A 19,021-nucleotide genomic window follows, 5' to 3' on the forward strand; every position below is an offset into this window, starting at 1 on the left:
GCTCTGGATTAAACATGAAATTTTGAAATAGGAAGATTGAATAGTATTTTCTTTTAAAAACATGCTCCAATAATCTGCTGTATAGGTACATAAATTATGAAATGCAGAAATAAATAAATAGAATTCATAACTCTAGAAAGTCCAATCAAACAAAACTGTTATGGGCAACTGATTCAAATGGAAGAGGTGACCTGGAAAGTAGGCTACTTGATGGAAAATGACAGCTATTGCTTTCACTTATGCAAGGCAAGTAGAATCAGAACAAACTTTAGAGTAAATTTGGCATCTTAGTGCCCTGCAAAGGTCAACGTGTTAATACTTTCAGTTTCATCTCAATATAATATGCTGAAATATCATACCACAATAATAGTCCCAATGGTCATTTCACTTCCAGGATGAGGAGGATATGTTTTGGAGGGCATCACCATCTGTTGTGAAGGCCGTTGTTGAGGAATTGCTGTTTGCTCCAAATGCAAATGCTAAATTGTTTCTTGACATGGCTCATACTCTGCTGAAAATGTAAGTTAAATTAAGATAGTACATATAATTTTGGTAGTAAAAAAAGATGAGTATGTGTATTTTGTAAAACATTTAAAACGGCTTTTTATCACTTCATTAGAAACACTATTAAATAATGTTGACTGTTACATAGGGACTACTGAACAGACATTTGGAAGTTTGTATTCAAAATACAAAATGTGTAAAAGCATTATAAAAGCATTTTTACAATACTGTTGTAAGAGTGTCCCATCGGGTAATCAAAAGTTGTATCCACACTTTTCTTAATGCACACTTGAACACTTGGGCCATATTCTAGAAATACATAATGTAATTAGACTAGTGGTCAAGTGCAAAGACCACAGGTGTGCGGACTGGGACAGGCCCATGGTGTCGGACACCACTACAAATGGCAGTCCTTTAAATTAGTGCATTCTATAGGAGGGGGCATCTGAATATGCACACTTCTTTACATAGGTGAAAAACAGCATGTGAAAATGCTAGTATGTCCGAATTTATAGTATTTATGAAACAACAGACGAAAAGTACCTGAATGACCTTTTAAGATTCTGAAGAGTGCATCCAGTGGACACTTTACTATCCTATGAGGCCACAGGAGAGGATTTGTGCGTAGCAGTGAAACGAAGCAACTAAAGCTGGCAGGTCCCATGACCAAGACAACACGGCAAATGTAGTACATCCAAATTACATGCATACAACACACATTCATACTATATAGAACATACTTTTTTAGGGGTTGAGGAGGCGTTGTAATTTCTTCATTATTTAAATATTTACTACATGACTCAAGGGGTGTTATTATTACTGTCAACCTTTTACACTATTTCCTTGTTGGTTCTTGTTACAACAAAAAATGCATAGTAAACATAGTAAAAACCACAGCTGAGATTAATTCTGACACACTACTACACTGTGTAGTGAACAATGGCTCAGTCATGAGTGTGCCAGTGCTACTGTTTGTCACATCCTAATTTGCTGTATGGAGACACCGTCTGATAAACAATGACACTTCACTTGACAGGTCTGTCTCAGGACGCATCTGTAACACCAGTTCTCTTTTTGTGGTATACCTACCTTCCCTCTTGGTCTCAGTGAGAAATTCACAGTTACTACATTTTATATTGAATTGTACAGTATAGCTAAATGAGAATGGCTTTATATTTTTAAGGGGAAGCTTAAATTTAGTAGTTAATTTGAGATGTTAAAGTCAGACCAAAATCTGAATTTCATTGCATTGAATAACATTGATGCTAGAGCTTTTCTCATACTAAAACACCTTTCTGAGCCATGTTTTTAATTATAAAAACTGAAGCCACAGTGATTTTTAATGGGTGTAAATTTGTAATATAAAATAAAATGTACATTTCACATGTAAATATATGTTAGTTATTATAAACATGAAAACTGACCCATATGGTCAGTTATAAATAATGATAAATATAATTTAGTTTGGCTGCGAATGGGATCAATACATTCTGATGCCGAGTGCCATGAAGGTGCGTCTGGGGCTCATTAGAACATTCCAAAGTCTTCTAAGGCCTTGACGAGGACAGTGTCTTTCACGTCAGTGAAGACTGTCCGGATGTTTTTGGTGTCTGTGGCACAGGTGAAGTGACAGTAGATGTTTTTGGAGTTTTTTGTCTCATAGGAAACTGCTTTTTTTATATATAAATTGTTGATGAACTTCATGGCATCTTGAATGTCCCGACGTTTTCCTGAAGGTGGCACCAAACCACAGAAAAAAGGAAAAGTGAATCAGTTATGTCAAGCAAGAGATCACACATATAATTCTGCCTCACTTGTACACAATGTGCACCAAACTACCGTTAAATTCAGGAAAGTATGTTTTTAGGTCAGAGAGCTGAATCTTCTCGGCCAGGATGTCCATTTTGTTTAGGAAGAGAATGATGGAGGAATTAGCAAACCACGTTGAGTGGATGGTCGTATAGAACAGCGACAAACTCTCTTCCATACGGTTCTGGAGCCAAATAGAGCAAAAGTACACAGATGAACAGATGTATCATTACACAGGAAGGACTGGAGACATATGAGGAGAGAGGCAGAAACATACATCCTTGTTATTCTCCTCCAGAAGTTGGTCATACTCGCTGAGGGAGGCGAGAAATATGAGTGACATCACATTTTCAAAGCAATGAATCCACTTCCTTCTCTGTCCTCTCTGACCTCCGACATCTACAATCCTGAAAAGACAGTGAGACCAGAAATCAAGTTAATCTCAATCAGTTTTCTATTTGATCTGCTGTGGTGGATCCAAAACACCATGTTATGTGATAAGAACATTTATCAAAACATGGCCACAGTGTTTGGGGAGGGGGGGGGGGGGGTCGTGGCCTAATGGTTAGAGAGTCGGACTCGTAATCGAAAGGTTGCAGGTTCGAGTCCCCGGCCGGCAGGAATTGTAGGTGGGGGGAGTGAATGTACAGCGCTCTCTCCACCCTCAATAACACGACTGAGGTGCCCTTGAGCAAGGCACCGAACCCCCAACTGCTCCCCGGGCGCTGCAGCATGGCTGCCCACTGCTCCGGGTGTGTTCACGGTGTGTGTGCGCATTTGTTCACTACTCACTGCTGTGTGTGTGCACATGGATGGGTTAAACACAGAGCACCAATTTCAAGTATGGGTCACCATACGTCACGACACGACATTATAGATATAGATTTTTCACGTCAAAACTAAAGCATACTTTGAGCATCAATGTTATTGTAACTGCAATTATTATAAATTAATGTAAACAGCTGGAAAGGATGCGTTCACGCATCGTGGTTCTGTCATGAACACGCACCAAATTCTGACATGGAAGAGAAGAAATTGTTGAATAAAGTTATTTTATAAACACAAATAGTATTTTTGTGGCTTCATAAAATTACGGTCGAACCAGTAGTCACGTGGACTATTTTATCAATGTTCTTACTACCTTTCTCAGAAAGCTCTCAGATTTCATCAAAAATCTTAATTTGTGTTCTGAAGATGAATAAAGGTCTTATGGGTTTGGAACGACATGAGGGTGAGTAATTAATGACAGAATTATCATTTTTGGGTGAACTATCTCTTTAAGGGTCTTGGTTGTTCATTTCTGTACCTGAGAGTGATCTTCTCCAAAGTAAAGCAATGGTCTATGATGCCAGTAGTGGGGAATCGGACTTGAAGAACATCTTGAGGTGAAGGGATGTAGCCTTGAGCTGCGATGCGGTCCAAGTTATCAATAAAGCTTTAAAAAAAAAAAAATAATAATAATAATAATAAATATATATATATATATATATATATATATATATATATATATATATATATATATATATATACAATTTGATTGAAAACCCATCTGCCATAGAATTCCTTATGAAGCCTTATTTGCATAACATTTGTTGCATGAATTGTCAGTGGCATCAGGAAGAGAAAATAGACAAAGATGCAGGTAGTCAGGAAAAGACACTGTTAAACGCACTTACTATTTAGTTGAGTCTAGCAGTTGATACTCTCTGCGCCGACTGTAACAAATCTTTAAGCCTTTGTCAGCCCACAACTGTTGAATAGCGTCAACATAACTTCTCTGAAGCTGCGTTATTTGATGAATATCCAGATCGTGGAACCACTGGGCATAAATCTATGGATATTACAGACTTAATGAGACTGACAATACATTACAGAATGGGATCCAGTCTTTTCTAAATTGGTAAAAAAAAAAAAAAAGGGGGGTTTTTTTATGCATTCAAAAAAAATTACTACAATTCATATTTTGATATGCTTTATATTGATCCATAATAATAATAATAATAATATGATTGTTGATATAAATGATCCTCATTAAAAACACACTTGGCTTCTTGATTACCTCATTTTGTGGGTTGGAATAGGGAATCCTAAGCGTTTTCATGGCATCTGTCATTGCACGCATAGATTGGAAGATATTCTGAAAAACCAGTTTAGTGTAGCTACATCTCTCATCTTCCGAGTATCCGCCTCCATGAATGATTTTCATCTGCTTCAGAAACGTTGTCTTTCCACTTTCTCCTGTGCCTAAATAAAAGAAAAATGAATATGCTTTTCATGATCATTAGAGACCTGTAAACAGGAAAACTGGTGGTGGTGGTAGTAGTTGTCACAACTCTCAGGAAGCACGGAACACGGAAGCCAGGAGACGAGGAATTCACTAAGCGAGAGTCTTTAATATCCAGAAGATCACAGGCAGGGAAGACAATTCATGGACCGACAAACATTAACTGAACGGACTGGGGCTTTTAAAGACAGGATAACGAGGGAACTAAGGAGACACAACTGGGATCAAATTAACAATTAACATGAGGGAAAAACTGGGTCACAGAACACATGGGGAGCAAAACACAACAAAAACAGGTCCATGATCCTGACAGTAGTGGTGGTTGGGGGGGGGGGCATACTAATAGTACTTTACTAAATTTTACACTGCTCTAAAATAGTAATTTGCCATAGGGCTCAGTGGAATGCGTTCTGTCCCATATAAGAACAATCTATTAATTGCGTATTGATTGTCTTTTCAAAAAGCTCAGCACTGGGTGTGTTTGAATGTTTCTTTATGCTATGTTGAAACCAGAAAATATCTGTATGTACTGTATTACAAAAATTTTGCTACTGCTTTAGTGAGTGAAGAGGAACTGAAGTCACACATTGACTAAAACTACCTCAGGACCAAAAAAGTGAAGTTATTTTTTATAACTACACATCTAATCAGCTCTTATAGAAACACATGTCAGGAAATTACCCTCAAGAGAGGATGTAACAAACCTCTTATGACATTTACTGACACAACATTTAATGCTATGATTAAATTTACTTTCACTTTTAGAGAAACATTGGAAGTTGAAATATATCAGCATGTTTCCAATTTTAATGAAATTCTGATTAAAGACTGACAGAATTATCTCACCTAGTAAAAGCACCTTGATTTCTCTCCGTTGTTTCGTCTTCTGATCTGAAAGGATGCGTTTGATTTGATTATTTATGTCGATGGCGATCCTCTCCTCTTCAGACAAGCAACAGATGAAACATGCACAGAAGTAGTAATGACCCATTTCTCCAACACAATTAGAGTAGGCCTAGCTATGAAAACAGAAAAAATAATTTGAATTATGATATTCAGCATTATTTTTTCTTATAATTCTTTTAAAATGACCATGAACTATCTTCATCATTAATTAAATGCCGATTTGTCAGTTTAGGTTTGTGGAACTGGAACTGGAAAACACACTTTTAACAGAGTGCCAGGTAAGATTTAAGTAGTTATACATTTAACATTTGACCATTGTTTTACTATAAAAAAAGTTAAATCACTAACTGCAAACTAATTCAGAATTGAATGACGTGACAAGATACACAACAGAGGAGGTTTTAGCAGATTAGGCATATGATTAAGAATGAATGTGTGCATATTTCTGAATAAATTTGATGAACATGTTATGTACTTGCTTAATTTTTTTTTAACTCAGACCTGAACTTGAACTTTAATACTTTCATGGCATCTGTCATTGCACACATAGATTGGAAGTAAACCTTAAACCTGAACTAGAACAAGAAAAAATAGTTTGGTTCCCTCATGTTCAAGACACGGTCATGGCTGTGAATTAATTAGGCCTACTCGTTTAACTGATGTATGAAAGCCAAATGTTACACTCAAAATCAGTATTCATGTTAACTGCATTCATTCTGTTGTGTATTATTGCAAAATTAAAATAAGCTTTAATGTGGCTAAAAGCAACATAACGTGTGGCTTCTAATACCACCAATAATAGTGTGAACAATTGCTTACAAAAATCTGTAGATTAATCAATCTCTGACTGAAGTGGAAATGTTGAAGTTTCAATGGACAACAAATACACTTTTACTGTACTGTATTTCACTGTATTACACTTTAAAACTAAGTAAACATGACAAAGAGAAACACTCACCTTTATTTGTAAAACCTACGTCGTGAAATGGGAAAAAACGTTAATCTTCCTCAAAATAAACAGTGGCTGTGCCACCTTGAAGGAGTTTTCCCAAACATAGTTTTTGTCAATTGAGTCACATTCGTTCACTGCAGACAAACTACTTGCATTTCCTGAAAGTCTGCCTTTAAAGTGTAATATGCTGGGTATGTTGCAGAGCAGAAGAGAACCAATGGGAAGTCAGAAGAATGACTTAGTAACTATTTAAAGTGACCAACACAGTTTATATATATATATATTAAGAGTAGCTCTTTTCATAGTGTTGTGTTGTTTTATTAGGTTAGTTCATAGAGGAGAACATGGCTAGTTGTCACACAGGGAAATTGGCAGGACTGGCTGTCACATTTACAAGTAGTAAAGTGTCACACGATATATTAATTTGGGGTTCTTTTGACCAAAACAATGGTTTACGGTGGGTTTTAATAATTTGACTGCATAAATGCAGCAGAAATGCCCTATAATACCACAATAATAGGTTATAATGTTCATTTCACTTCCAGGATGAGGAGGAAATGTTTTGGCATATGTTGCTGTTTGTGAAGCATATATCTGTTGTGAAGATCATTGTTGAGGAATTGGTGTTTGCTCCAAATGCAAGCATAAAGTTATTTGTTTCTTGTCAGGGCTCATAGATAGTTGAACACGCAAAATGCAATACAATAAAGTTGGAGGTCCAAGAATGGATTAGTTTTGATATTAAAATGATTTAATTGTTTTGGATTTGTTGAACTCCTTTAAATGAAACTGAAGCATGTGCTTTTATTTACAAGAATATATATTTTTCATTGCTTTTGTTAAATGGCCTATTTTCAGTGGAAAATGTATGTATCCTTTGTGTTATAGATTTAAATCATCATGAGAAATTGTGGATTTTTGGTTACAAGTAGACACTGGTTCCCTACTGCCCTAAAGAATAGAACAGCTTATTAAAGGTGTAGTTTGCCTAAAAATTTATAATGGGGTTTTTTGAATCATGAGTAAAATGAGTATATCTACAGTAAACATGACGATAATTGGACGTTTTGCTTTACAACGTGAATTGACCCTTCGCAGGGAGTTTAATTGACAGGCGATCTGATCCATCGTAAAGCAGAATCCGCCATTTTTTCCAACAAACAAATCAGACAGAAGATTAGATTAACGTCTGTGGATTTAAACTTGAAAAATGTTGTGTATTGACGTCTTTCTGCCGGCTGAAATAAAATACCTTCTGATGTTCATTCATGTTTATTTCGTGCTTTAAGTAAATTTGAATCGTTTATTTAGCATATAGTAAGAAATATTACAGAAAGTGTATAAATAAAACACTGCGTAGTATTAATCAAACATGAACTGATTCTTAATAAAGATCCAAAAGTGATTCAGTCAAGTACAGTGACTGATTAACATTAATAATGACAGACAGCAGCAGGTAAATTAGACTGCTGTCCATTTAAGACCAACTGCACAGATCTAATACTAATCCAGTTTTCACCCAATTGTTAGTGTTTATTTAACTGACTGTGTTTATGGAATACTCCACACAGGGCATTTTGACATAACTGTGTGCATATTTGACCATTCAAGCACAATAAAACACGGAAGAGATCTGTTTTCATGATCACGTGCTGTCTGAGAGAGGGGCTTTCAGTGCACTCGCTTCGGCTGTGTGTCAGCGCGAGCAGGAGATTGAGGTCTTTTTCACTGCTTATTGCGCTTAATAACTTCATTAAACATCATGCACTTCCCAAATTTGCGATCGCATGCTGTCTGAGAGAAGCAATTTCTGAGTGTGCGCTGTCAGTCAGCGCAAGGACCACAATGAGTTCTTTTTCACTGCTTAATGTAACTATCAAGTGCGTCCCATTCTTTATTTTCTCATTCATGCATGATTATGCAGATATAGTTACATACTGCAGACTACACAATATAGCTAAATCACTAGCTATTCCGCAGTAACGATACATATCATACCTCCAAGCCCTAAGTGTTTCTAAAAAGTAGCTAGATACAAATGTTTAGGGTGGGAGTGTGTTCAGCAAAATATCCAAGTATTGCCAAGTTATGCTTACCACAAATAATTATTTTACTCATGAGTCTATCAGCGATTTGATTTCTGCATTTTCACCAAAACTCCCGTTTTATAAACAGTGACAGTTTGCACTGCTCAACGAGTCTCTTAGTTATGATTGTGTTAGTTACTGTATGACGAAAGTATTTTGTGAGATTGCTGAAATCGTGTTGCAATAAGGAAATCATTGCATCATGTGCTTAGCAGACATGACTGTGTTCAGCTACAGTGCAGCACTGCAACCTTCAATGAACATTATAATCAAAACTTTTTTATTTTCATTTTTGCAGCTGTTACAGTATCAATGCAGTAAAAGTTTTCAAGACAGTTCCATGTGTAATTCTCATTTCATATGTAAAGTTAATCATGGCAGTGAGCGTTCACATTGAAGTCTCACAGCAGACATGCTCCTGATATCAAAATGATGTAATATTATAAAATAATTTTAAAATGTTTTTCATGACCCCTTTAAATAAATTGATGTTAAAGCTTTTCTAAGAACAAAACACTTTTTAATGATTAGAAACTAGTGTCAAGTCAGTTCCTCTCATCACATTAAAAAGCTATGAAAATTTATCTTTGTAAAATATTTACATGTTTAGTATGTAAAATATAGATTATTTATTAAGCAAAATGAAAACTTATACATGTGATTATATATATATATATATATATATATATATATATATATATATATATATATACAGGTCCTTCTCAAAAAATTTGCATATTGTGATAAAGTTCATTATTTTCTGTAATGTACTGATAAACATTAGACTTTCATATATTTTAGATTCATTACAACACAACTGAAGTAGTTCAAGCCTTTTATTGTTTTAATATTGATGATTTCGGCATACAGCTCATGAAAACCCAAAATTCAAAAAATTAGCATATCATGAAAAGGTTCTCTAAACGAGCTATTAACCTAATCATCTGAATCAACTAATTAACTCTAAACACCTGCAAAAGATTCCTGAGGCTTTTAAAAACTCCCAGCCTGGTTCATTACTCAAAACCGCAATCATGGGTAAGACTGCCGACCTGACTGCTGTCCAGAAGGCCATCATTGACACCCTCAAGCAAGAGGGTAAGACACAGAAAGAAATTTCTGAACGAATAGGCTGTTCCCAGAGTGCTGTATCAAGGCACCTCAGTGGGAAGTCTGTGGGAAGGAAAAAGTGTGGCAGAAAACGCAGCACAACGAGAAGAGGTGACCGGACCCTGAGGAAGATTGTGGAGAAGGACCGATTCCAGACCTTGGGGGACCTGCGGAAGCAGTGGACTGAGTCTAGAGTAGAAACATAAAGAGCCACCGTGTACAGGCGTGTGCAGGAAATGGGCTACAGGTGCCGCATTCCCCAGGTCAAGCCCCTTTTGAACCAGAAACAGCGGCAGAAGCGCCTGACCTGGGCTACAGAGAAGCAGCACTGGACTGTTGCTCAGTGGTCCAAAGTACTTTTTTCGGATGAAAGCAAATTTTGCATGTCATTCGGAAATCAAGGTGCCAGAGTCTGGAGGAAGACTGGGGAGAGGGAAATGCCAAAATGCCTGAAGTCCAGTGTCAAGTACCCACAGTCAGTGATGCTGGTGTTGGTCCACTGTGTTTTATCAAGGGCAGGGTCAATGCAGCTAGCTATCAGGAGATTTTGGAGCACTTCATGCTTCCATCTGCTGAAAAGCTTTATGGAGATGAAGATTTCATTTTTCAGCACGACCTGGCACCTGCTCACAGTGCCAAAACCACTGGTAAATGGTTTACTGCCCATGGTATTACTGTGCTCAATTGGCCTGCCAACTCTCCTGACCTGAACCCCATAGAGAATCTGTGGGATATTGTGAAGAGAAAGTTGAGAGACGCAAGACCCAACACTCTGGATGAGCTTAAGGCCGCTATCGAAGCATCCTGGGCCTCATAACACCTCAGCAGTGCCACAGGCTGATTGCCTCCATGCCACGCCGCATTGAAGCAGTCATTTCTGCAAAAGGATTCCCGACCAAGTATTGAGTGCATAACTGAACATAATTATTTGAAGGTTGACTTTTTTTGTATTAAAAACACTTTTCTTTTATTGGTCAGATGAAATATGCTATTTTTTTGAGATAGGAATTTTGGGTTTTCATGAGCTGTATGCCAAAATCATCAATATTAAAACAATAAAAGGCTTGAACTACTTCAGTTGTGTTGTAATGAATCTAAAATATATTTCAGTCTAATGTTTATCAGTACATTACAGAAAATAATGAACTTTATCACAATATGCTAATTTTTTGAGAAGGACCTGTGTGTATATATAACATAACTTATATGTACAACATTACATTTAGTCCAAGTGTGCTCTGTTATAAATAATGAAAAAACATTAATTTGGCTGAAGAGTACACAAACATGCCTTAAAATAGTAGTGTTTCTGAATGTAAATGGATTAGCATTGAGATCAATATTATAGTCTGATGCAGAGTGTCATGAAAGTGAGTCTGGGGCTCAAAAGGTGTATATTTCCCTAACAGGTATAGTGTATTTCACGCCATTTAATGTTGTTGGTGTCTGAGGTGCTGATGAAATGAGAGTAAATCATTCTTTGTCTCATTGCTAATAGCTTTCTGTTTATATAACTGTTCAGTGAATTGCAAGGCATCTCCTACATCCTGACATTTTCTTGAAGGTGGCGTCAAATCACAGAGGAAAGGAAAGAAAAGAGCGGATCAGGTATGACAAACGGGATTACACACATAATGCTTTGAGGAAATTTAAAGTGAATCAAATGACCTTAAAATTGAGGAAAGTATGTTTTTAAATCTGAGAACTGAACCCTGTCGACCAGGATGTCCTTTTTGTTCAGGAAGAGGATGATGGAGGAATTAATGGATAGTATTGTAGAACAGCAACAAACACTCATTCATACGATTCTGGAGCCAAAGAGAGGAAAAGTGAGGACAGGTGTATTTCTGTAAATCTGTTTTGAAATGATATGTATTATAAAAAGCGCTATGCAAATAACTGTGAATTGATTTGACATATGTGATCCTGGAGCACAAAAGCAGTCTTAAGTCGCTGGGGTATATTTGTAGCAATAGCCAAAAATACATTGCATGGGTCAAAATTATCGATTTTTCTTTTATGCCAAAAATCTTTAGGATATTAAGTAAAGATCATGTTCCAAGAAGATATTTTGTACATTTCCTACCGTAAATATATATAACTTTCTGTTATCTGAGTGTGAACCGCTTCAGACGACACTGAACGAATCATTCAAACTGATTCACGAACCGATTCACTGGTTTGTCAACAGGTTTGTTCGAGCCTTCGAACAGAATTGACTCAAAAGAATGAATCATTCGCGAATGGGCATCGTTCATTGCCCAGAGAAAAGTAGACGGCGCTTTTGGAATAAACTGAAGCATTTTTAACTTTATTATTACGTATTGCAATAAGATAAAGTAACGAGAGGAGCGTCGCCCACAGTAACTAAGTAAAAGTACCGTTTTTTCACTAAAAATGTACTTGAGTAAGAGTAAAAGTAGGCTACCCATTTTTAAATATACTCTAAAAGTATTAGTTACCCAAAAAATTTACTCAAGTAAATGTAACGAAGTAAATGTAACTCGTTACTACCCACCTCTGCTTACATCCTTGTAATTCTCTTCCAGAGACTGGTCATACTCGCCGAGAGAAGCTAAAAATATGATTGATGTCACATAATCCTCTCTGACCACTGATTTTTACAAACCTTTAAAGACAGACAATCCAAAAATCAAGTTTAGTTGTCTCATAATGATGACAGAATCATCATAGTATTTGTGTGAACGGTCCTTTTAAATTCCAGCATAACCCAAAAGTATTAGGTTTGGCTGAACAAAAACTCCAATCAACACTTTTCATTTCCATTTTCACTTGATCGTGTATTTTCGCCCAATTTGGTGGAATTTTTGCTCCAAGCCCCCTTTAGTTTCTGACCCTTGGCCAAGAGAAGGCTAGCTTTGCCCAGGTGGAAAGCTGGAAAAGGAAAACCCAGAGTGGAGTTTCAGCCAAGCGATTACAGAAAGATTCATTTGAGCAGGAGGGAAAATGTAAAGCCCCTCCACTGATATACAAACAGTCAGACATGCATCACCATGTCAAAACAACAATTAAACAAAACAGAGTTTTTATTATGAAGACTCGTGAGTCTGGACCACATGGACTTTGTGTTTTCACCATTCCTGCCAGTTTGTTTGTTGTGATGTTCACCGATTTGATTTCTTCATTATGTTCAGCTGTGTCTTGTTAATTATCTTCATTTAGTCAGTGTATTTAAGTTCCTGTCTGTTCAGTTTTAGTTAGTGGGGTCTCGTTAATGTTATGTATGTCTTTGTGTGGAATTTACCTGTGTGTGGATCTATTAAAGACTGTTAACCTTCATCTTCGTGTTTCGTGCATGTTCATCAACACCGTATCACCGTATCACAAAGTGGCATGTTATTTCTAAATGTAATTAATTATTATTCAGTTTCCATGAATTAGACGTACATTTTAACTTTTTATAAAACCTATTGAATCAAATCATTCAATTTGCATAATAGTGTTGCTATTATGACATGCAGAAGTTTACATACCCTCTGCAGAATATACAAAATGTTAATAATTTTTACTAGATAAGAGGGTTCATAAAATTAGATTTTTTATTTACTACTGTCCTGAATAAGCTATTTCACATAACAGATTTTTACGTATGCACACATATACAGACATTGCATACATACTCCACAAGATAAAACAACTTCATTTCTAAAAGTAACACTGTTCAAATGTTTACATACCTTTGAAATACTCTTAATACTGTGTTGTTAATTGGATAATCCACAACTTTTTTTCTTTTCTTTTTTTTTTTGGTGATAGCTGTGAATCTCATATTTGTCCTGAGCGGTTCAACCCGCTGTCATATAATAAATGTACCTTTGGGATAAATTTATTTTCCTGTGATTCTGTTTATTTGTGATTAATTCAATGATTCTATTATTCAACAAAATTTTCAAAATACAGTTTTAAAGAGAATATTCGATTGTGTTTTACATTATTGAGACTTTACAAGATGAATATTAATAGGAATATAATCTTTGAATTTGGATGTGCCTTGTTGCCTTCCTACCGCCACATACATTTTTAGCTTTTGGATGGAGCTGTCATCATTGCCATGACAAATGTTTGTAGACCAACCCAGAAATTAGGTTCTCTCTGGTTATGGAAAAATCATAAAACAATATGATTTTTCCATTGGCTTTTGGATTATTACAGAAAATGTGTGACCAGCAAGTTTATGATTCTTACACATTTAGCTCATCATTAAACTTAAATACAATCAGTTTTTTTTATCAATACTTTTAGGCATGTGCCTATACAGATTTTCTAAAAAAAAAAACGTTCCCTGAGAAATATTCACTCAAGTACAAAAACAATTAACCTAGACATTTTTAATATAAAATAGAATTTAAAGGCTTCATAAAATTGTAGTATCTTTAAGTGCAGTTGGATTCGCATTGAGATCAATAGAGACTAATGGTGAGTGAAGCTGAAGGAGCATCGGGGGCTCATCAGAGCATTTCATACTCGTTTAGGCCCTCCAAGATGATAAAGTATTTTGTGTCATTGAAGAGTTTACGTGTTTCTGTGGTGTCCGTGGCACAAATGAAGTGACAGTATATGCTTTTGGAGTTATTTTCCTCATAGGAAACCATTTTTTGTGTATATAAATTTCTGATGAACAGCATGGCGTCATGAATGTCCCCACGTTTGCCTGAAGGTGGTGCCAAACCACATAGAAAAGGAAAGGAAGAGCAAATCAGGTGTCTAACAAGAGATCACAAATATAATTCAGCCTTTAACTTTAATGTGCACCAGACTACCTTCAAATTCAGGAAAGTATGTTTTTAGATCAGAGAACTGAATCTTCTCAGCTAGGATGTCCATTTTGTTCAAGTAGAGGATGATGGAGGAGTTAGCAAACCATGTTGAGTGGATGATTGTGTAGAACAGAGACAGACTCTCTTTCATACGGCTCTGGAGCCAAAGAGAGGAAAAGTACATAGTTGAACAGGTTCATCATCATTACACAGGAAGGACTGGAGACATATGAGGACAAAACAATATAAGAGCTAGTAGTACTGTATATTTTATTCAGAATTTAGAGCATGGCTGTGTTTGGAAGAGAATACAAGTGGACAGCTTGCTGAATACCATTTTTAGAAAATAGTAGAACTACATATACGCAATCTCAGATGTAAAATAGTTATAATTGGTTATGGTGAAGAAATGTCTTTTGCCAGTCTGATCAAGTTGAGAAGGATGCCAGCTGAGCACACATCATTGTGGGATATGTAGTAGGTCATTTATTTTATAGTTAAGAAGTTTATAGTATTTTATAGTTAAAAGTTTACCCTGATGCCCATATCTGCCAATATGTGAAGTGTACAACACAGTTTATTGAAATAAGTACTGTATCCCACAGTGCAAAACTTGAAATTTGCCCAAATAATGTATTATTATTTGTTTGAACATTTTGAAATGGCATGTAATAAAACAAAAACAAGCAAACAGATGATTTGTTTTTCGTTAGTCTCTTCCTTTCAGCCACAAAAGAAGGATGGAGAAAAGGAGAAACTTACAGTCTTGCCATCCTCAATCAAAACTTGGTCATACTCGCTGAGAGAAGCAACGAATATGACTGAGGTCACATTTTCAAAGCAATGGATCCACTTTCTTCTCTCTGATCTTTGACCCCCGACATCTACAACCCTGAAAAGACAGACAGACCAGAAATCAAGTTAAGTCGTCGCATCCAGTTTTCTATTTAATTGGCTTTGCTTAATTTTTATCAGGCTAAAATTTGTCCCTAAAATGTCTTCCTTTTCATTTCTGTCATATTTCATAAAGTCATTTTCTCAATCAGATAGTGGCACAACCTTGAATTCCTCTAACATATCCTTTTCTAGTAAATTATGATAGAATCATGACAGCGTTTGGGTGAACTGTCTTTTTAAATGCCATTGAAATACCTGATAATGATCTTCTGTATACAAATGCAATGTTCTTGGATGCCAGTGGTGGGAAATCGGACGTGGAGAATATCTTGATGTGTAGAGATGTAGTCTTCTGCTGCAATGCGGTCCAAGTTATCAATAAAGCTTTAAAAACATGTTGTATTAATTACTATCTTTGTTATAATTAGTAGTAATATCATCACTTTGATCAAAAACAATACCATGTGCTTATGAAGGCCTTATTTGCTAACCATTCATCTCATGATTTATCAGTGGGATCAGGAAAGGAGAAAAGGAAACAGACAAAGATTAAGATAGACAGGAATGGACAAGAACTTTGTGAAAGACACTTACTACTTAGTGGAGTCTAGTTGATACACTGTTTTGTTTTTGTAGCAGTCCATGAAGCCTTTGTCTGCCCAGAGATGACGAATAGCCTCTACATAATTCCTCTGCAGCTGCGTTACTTGATGTATATCCAGATCCTGGAACCACTGGACATAAATCTATGAATATCACAGACCTAATGAGACTGACAATAAATTACAGTACAAGAATGTATCTGTCTTAAATTAGTGCTAACATGCAGATAAAAATAATACAATTGTTTGGGTTTTTTACTGTCAGTATGTATGAATAAAGTAATTAATATAATAATTCATTAATTATTATATATTATTTATCTTTGATATTTTTCATAATAACATTTGTTTATTTATTTGTCACCACTTTGCCGACTGAAAGAAATAGCACTCATTAATCTCTGGGCTTTAAAAACACTTGGTCTCTTGATCACCTCATTCTGTGGGTTGGAGTCGGGCATGTTTAAGGTCTTCATGGCATCTGTCATTGCCTTCACTCCTTGAAATATATCCTGAAAAAACAGTTTAGTGTAGCTACGTCTCTCATATTCCGAGTATCCACATCCATAAATCATTCTCAGCTGCTTCATAAATGTTGACCAGAGCTGGGTATATTACTTACAAATTGTAATCCGTTACTGATTCCAGATTACATGACAAAAATTGTAGTCAGTAACGTAATCTGTTACATTACACATTTTAGGTAATATAATCAGATTACTTTTAGATTACTTTTAGATTACTTTTGATTTAACTCGTTTATCACATTGATTTAAATAGCATTATATTGTACCATAATGATGTAAAAAATGCAAAGAGTAAGAAGACTTGTTCCATTCATTGTAATTTCAAGTGCATTAAACATTATATTACAGTTTCCCAAACTAGGGTTCGTAAAGGAACTGCAGGGGTGTTGTGAGTTTAATGAAAAGCTGACAATTAATTAAATCATAAAAAAAAATACAATTAAAATAAATAATTTTAAAACAAACTCCCTTTTTTATTTTATTTTATTTTATTTTTTTTAACTCCCTTTCGAGGAAAGTCTCTTCACTTGGCGGCCATATTTGCAACGCCTCCGGTCAGCTCATACAAGACAATCTTAATGAACAGGTGAATCCTGAAATCTCAAAAACTGCTTGCTGAACTCACATTATGTCAAATCAGCAACAAAAATCTGAAATTAATTGCCCCATGAATGTTGTTTCTTATACTCAAATAGCGTTTAAAAAGCTTATTTTTCAGGCTAGACCAGGCAATGTGCATGCTGAATCATAACCTGCTTATACTGTGCATATGCATTGGCTGGTCTAGTCAGGTTTCTTTGGGAAATTTGACTCTTTCATTTCGAAGGTGGGACTGACTATTCCTCCATATTGCGTGTTGCAGTTTCTCCCATTCATAAGTATAGGAGTGAACAGTCTTTGTGTTTCTATAGTCTTTGTTTTAAATAAAACACTTACTAAAAAAGATTAAATATTTGTATTTACCTGCATGCCATGTGATCATTAATCAACATCAAAGAAACCGTGAACATGCAAATGTGATACTTAATTACTGAAATATTTATTTTAAAATCTCAGGGGTACTTAAAGCAAATATATTTGGTGAATAAGGTATAGATGACAAAAAGTTTAGGAATGCCTGCATTACATGTATCTAGGAAATAACGTGAATATGTGTATTTTAATTAGTTATATTAATAATACATGGTTAAAAAACCTACAGAGTCAAATAAAAATGAATGTGTTCATCAGTAGCTGATGCAATGTTGAAACCCTTCTTAAACCTGAAATGATTTTTGTAAATCCAGTGGTCAAATGCTGTCGCCACCCGACTAATGACTAACCTTTGTGTGAATGTCCGCAAGACTGGACTATTTATACATATATAATAAGTATATAATCGGTAGACTATTTTAGAAAGGAAAATTTAAAAGAAATTAGGGGGAATCAATGATTTATGAATAATTTATTGCTATTGTGTGAATAATATGTAATCATGTAATCCATAAAAAAGTAACTGTAGTCTGATTACGAGTATTTTAAAATGTAATTTACTCTGATTACAAGTACTTAATTTTTGGAATCTGATTACGTAATCCAGATTACATGTAATCAGTTACTACCCAGCTCTGACGTTGACTTTCCACTTTCTGCCGTGCCTAAATGAAAGGAAAAAATGATCACATGTTCAGTATTGAAATCCTGCAAAAAGAAAATAAATGCACTTACTAACTTTACACTGCTGTAAAATCTGGAATGCTGTCTGTCCTGTATAAGAATAATTGATGACCTAAATGTGTACGAACTGAATTGTTGTTTCAGAAAGCTCAGCACTGGGTGTTTTTGAATGTTTCTCGGCCTGTATGAAACCAGAAAATACGTCTTTATGGAATTTTTTTGTTAGTGTTAATGACAGGTTTTTTTCTTCCAAATTTGATCCTTAATTTTCAAAAAGCAAAAACTTCAAATTGGTTTTCAGGGTAAATGAGAAGAATCATTTGAATTATGTAACAATAAATTTCAATTTTTACTGTACTTTCTAATTAACTATATACCTATATTGGGCATATCTCTACACCATTTCTAAAAGTCGTGAAACAATTTTTAATAACAATTTTGATTAAACAACTGACAGAATCAACTCACCTAATAAAAGCAGTTTCATTTCTCTCTGTTTTCTTTTCTTCTGCTCAGAAAGGAGGAGGTTGATTATCTTATTTTTGGCAATGGCGTCCCTCTTTTCATTAGACAAACAGCAGATGCAACAGAAGTCGTAATCCGCCATTTTTCCAGTAGAAATGCAATAACTACAAATAAAATTAATCATGGTTATCATGATTTAAAAAAAAGGCATTTATGTCCATCGATTTTATAGACTCTGGAACTAACTTTTTTTTTGTATAAAAAAAGTTATTAGATATTAATTCCAGGTTTAATTGTAAAACAAAAACTGCATTACAGTCAAAATTGACAGGCCATTCAGGTTAACCTAGCTTGCTTATGTGATAGGCTATGAAGTAAATAATCTCAACCTTTTACTAATAGTCACCACTAATACTATGAAAAGTAACTACAAGTTTCTGATAA

The 19,021-nt window shown here is 35.4% G+C and overlaps 2 protein-coding genes across 2 annotated transcripts; both read right to left on the reverse strand.

The window, feature by feature from the left end:
- Window positions 1-1,814: 1,814 nt before the first annotated feature.
- LOC306874827 (guanine nucleotide-binding protein G(q) subunit alpha-like) lies at window positions 1,815-6,615 on the reverse strand. Its single transcript, XM_079425104.1, has 8 exons — window positions 6,462-6,615; window positions 5,444-5,616; window positions 4,373-4,557; window positions 3,990-4,144; window positions 3,620-3,748; window positions 2,591-2,720; window positions 2,344-2,497; window positions 1,815-2,234 (listed from the first exon to the last, which is right to left on the reverse strand). Exons 2-8 carry the CDS (start codon window positions 5,586-5,588, stop codon window positions 2,032-2,034), a joined length of 1,101 nt encoding a protein of 366 aa, XP_079281230.1. The 5' UTR covers window positions 5,589-5,616; window positions 6,462-6,615; the 3' UTR covers window positions 1,815-2,031.
- A 7,786-nt stretch (window positions 6,616-14,401) lies between these two features.
- Window positions 14,402-16,417, reverse strand: LOC306875238 (guanine nucleotide-binding protein G(q) subunit alpha-like; the record flags this gene model as incomplete). The annotated part of the gene is made up of 5 exons (XM_079425720.1): window positions 14,402-14,587; window positions 15,193-15,322; window positions 15,583-15,711; window positions 15,922-16,073; window positions 16,364-16,417. The coding sequence occupies 5 exons, from the start codon at window positions 16,415-16,417 to the stop codon at window positions 14,402-14,404; spliced, it is 651 nt and encodes a 216-aa protein (XP_079281846.1).
- Between the last annotated feature and the right edge of the window lie 2,604 nt (window positions 16,418-19,021).

Source organism: Barbus barbus (genome assembly GCF_936440315.1).
Source record: "Barbus barbus genome assembly, chromosome: 9".
NCBI classification, from domain to species: Eukaryota; Metazoa; Chordata; class Actinopteri; order Cypriniformes; family Cyprinidae; genus Barbus; species Barbus barbus.

Excerpts from the sequence above, each read along its gene's own strand:
- LOC306874827 (XM_079425104.1), bottom strand. The coding sequence starts at position 5,588 with ATGGGTCATTACTACTTCTGTGCATGTTTCATCTGTTGCTTGTCTGAA. Across the intron at positions 2,721-3,619 it reads TTGGAGAAGATCACTCTCAG|GATTGTAGATGTCGGAGGTC; the intron begins GTACAGAAATGA and ends CTGTCTTTTCAG. Across the intron at positions 2,235-2,343 it reads ATACTTTCCTGAATTTAACG|GAAAACGTCGGGACATTCAA; the intron begins GTAGTTTGGTGC and ends TGCCACCTTCAG.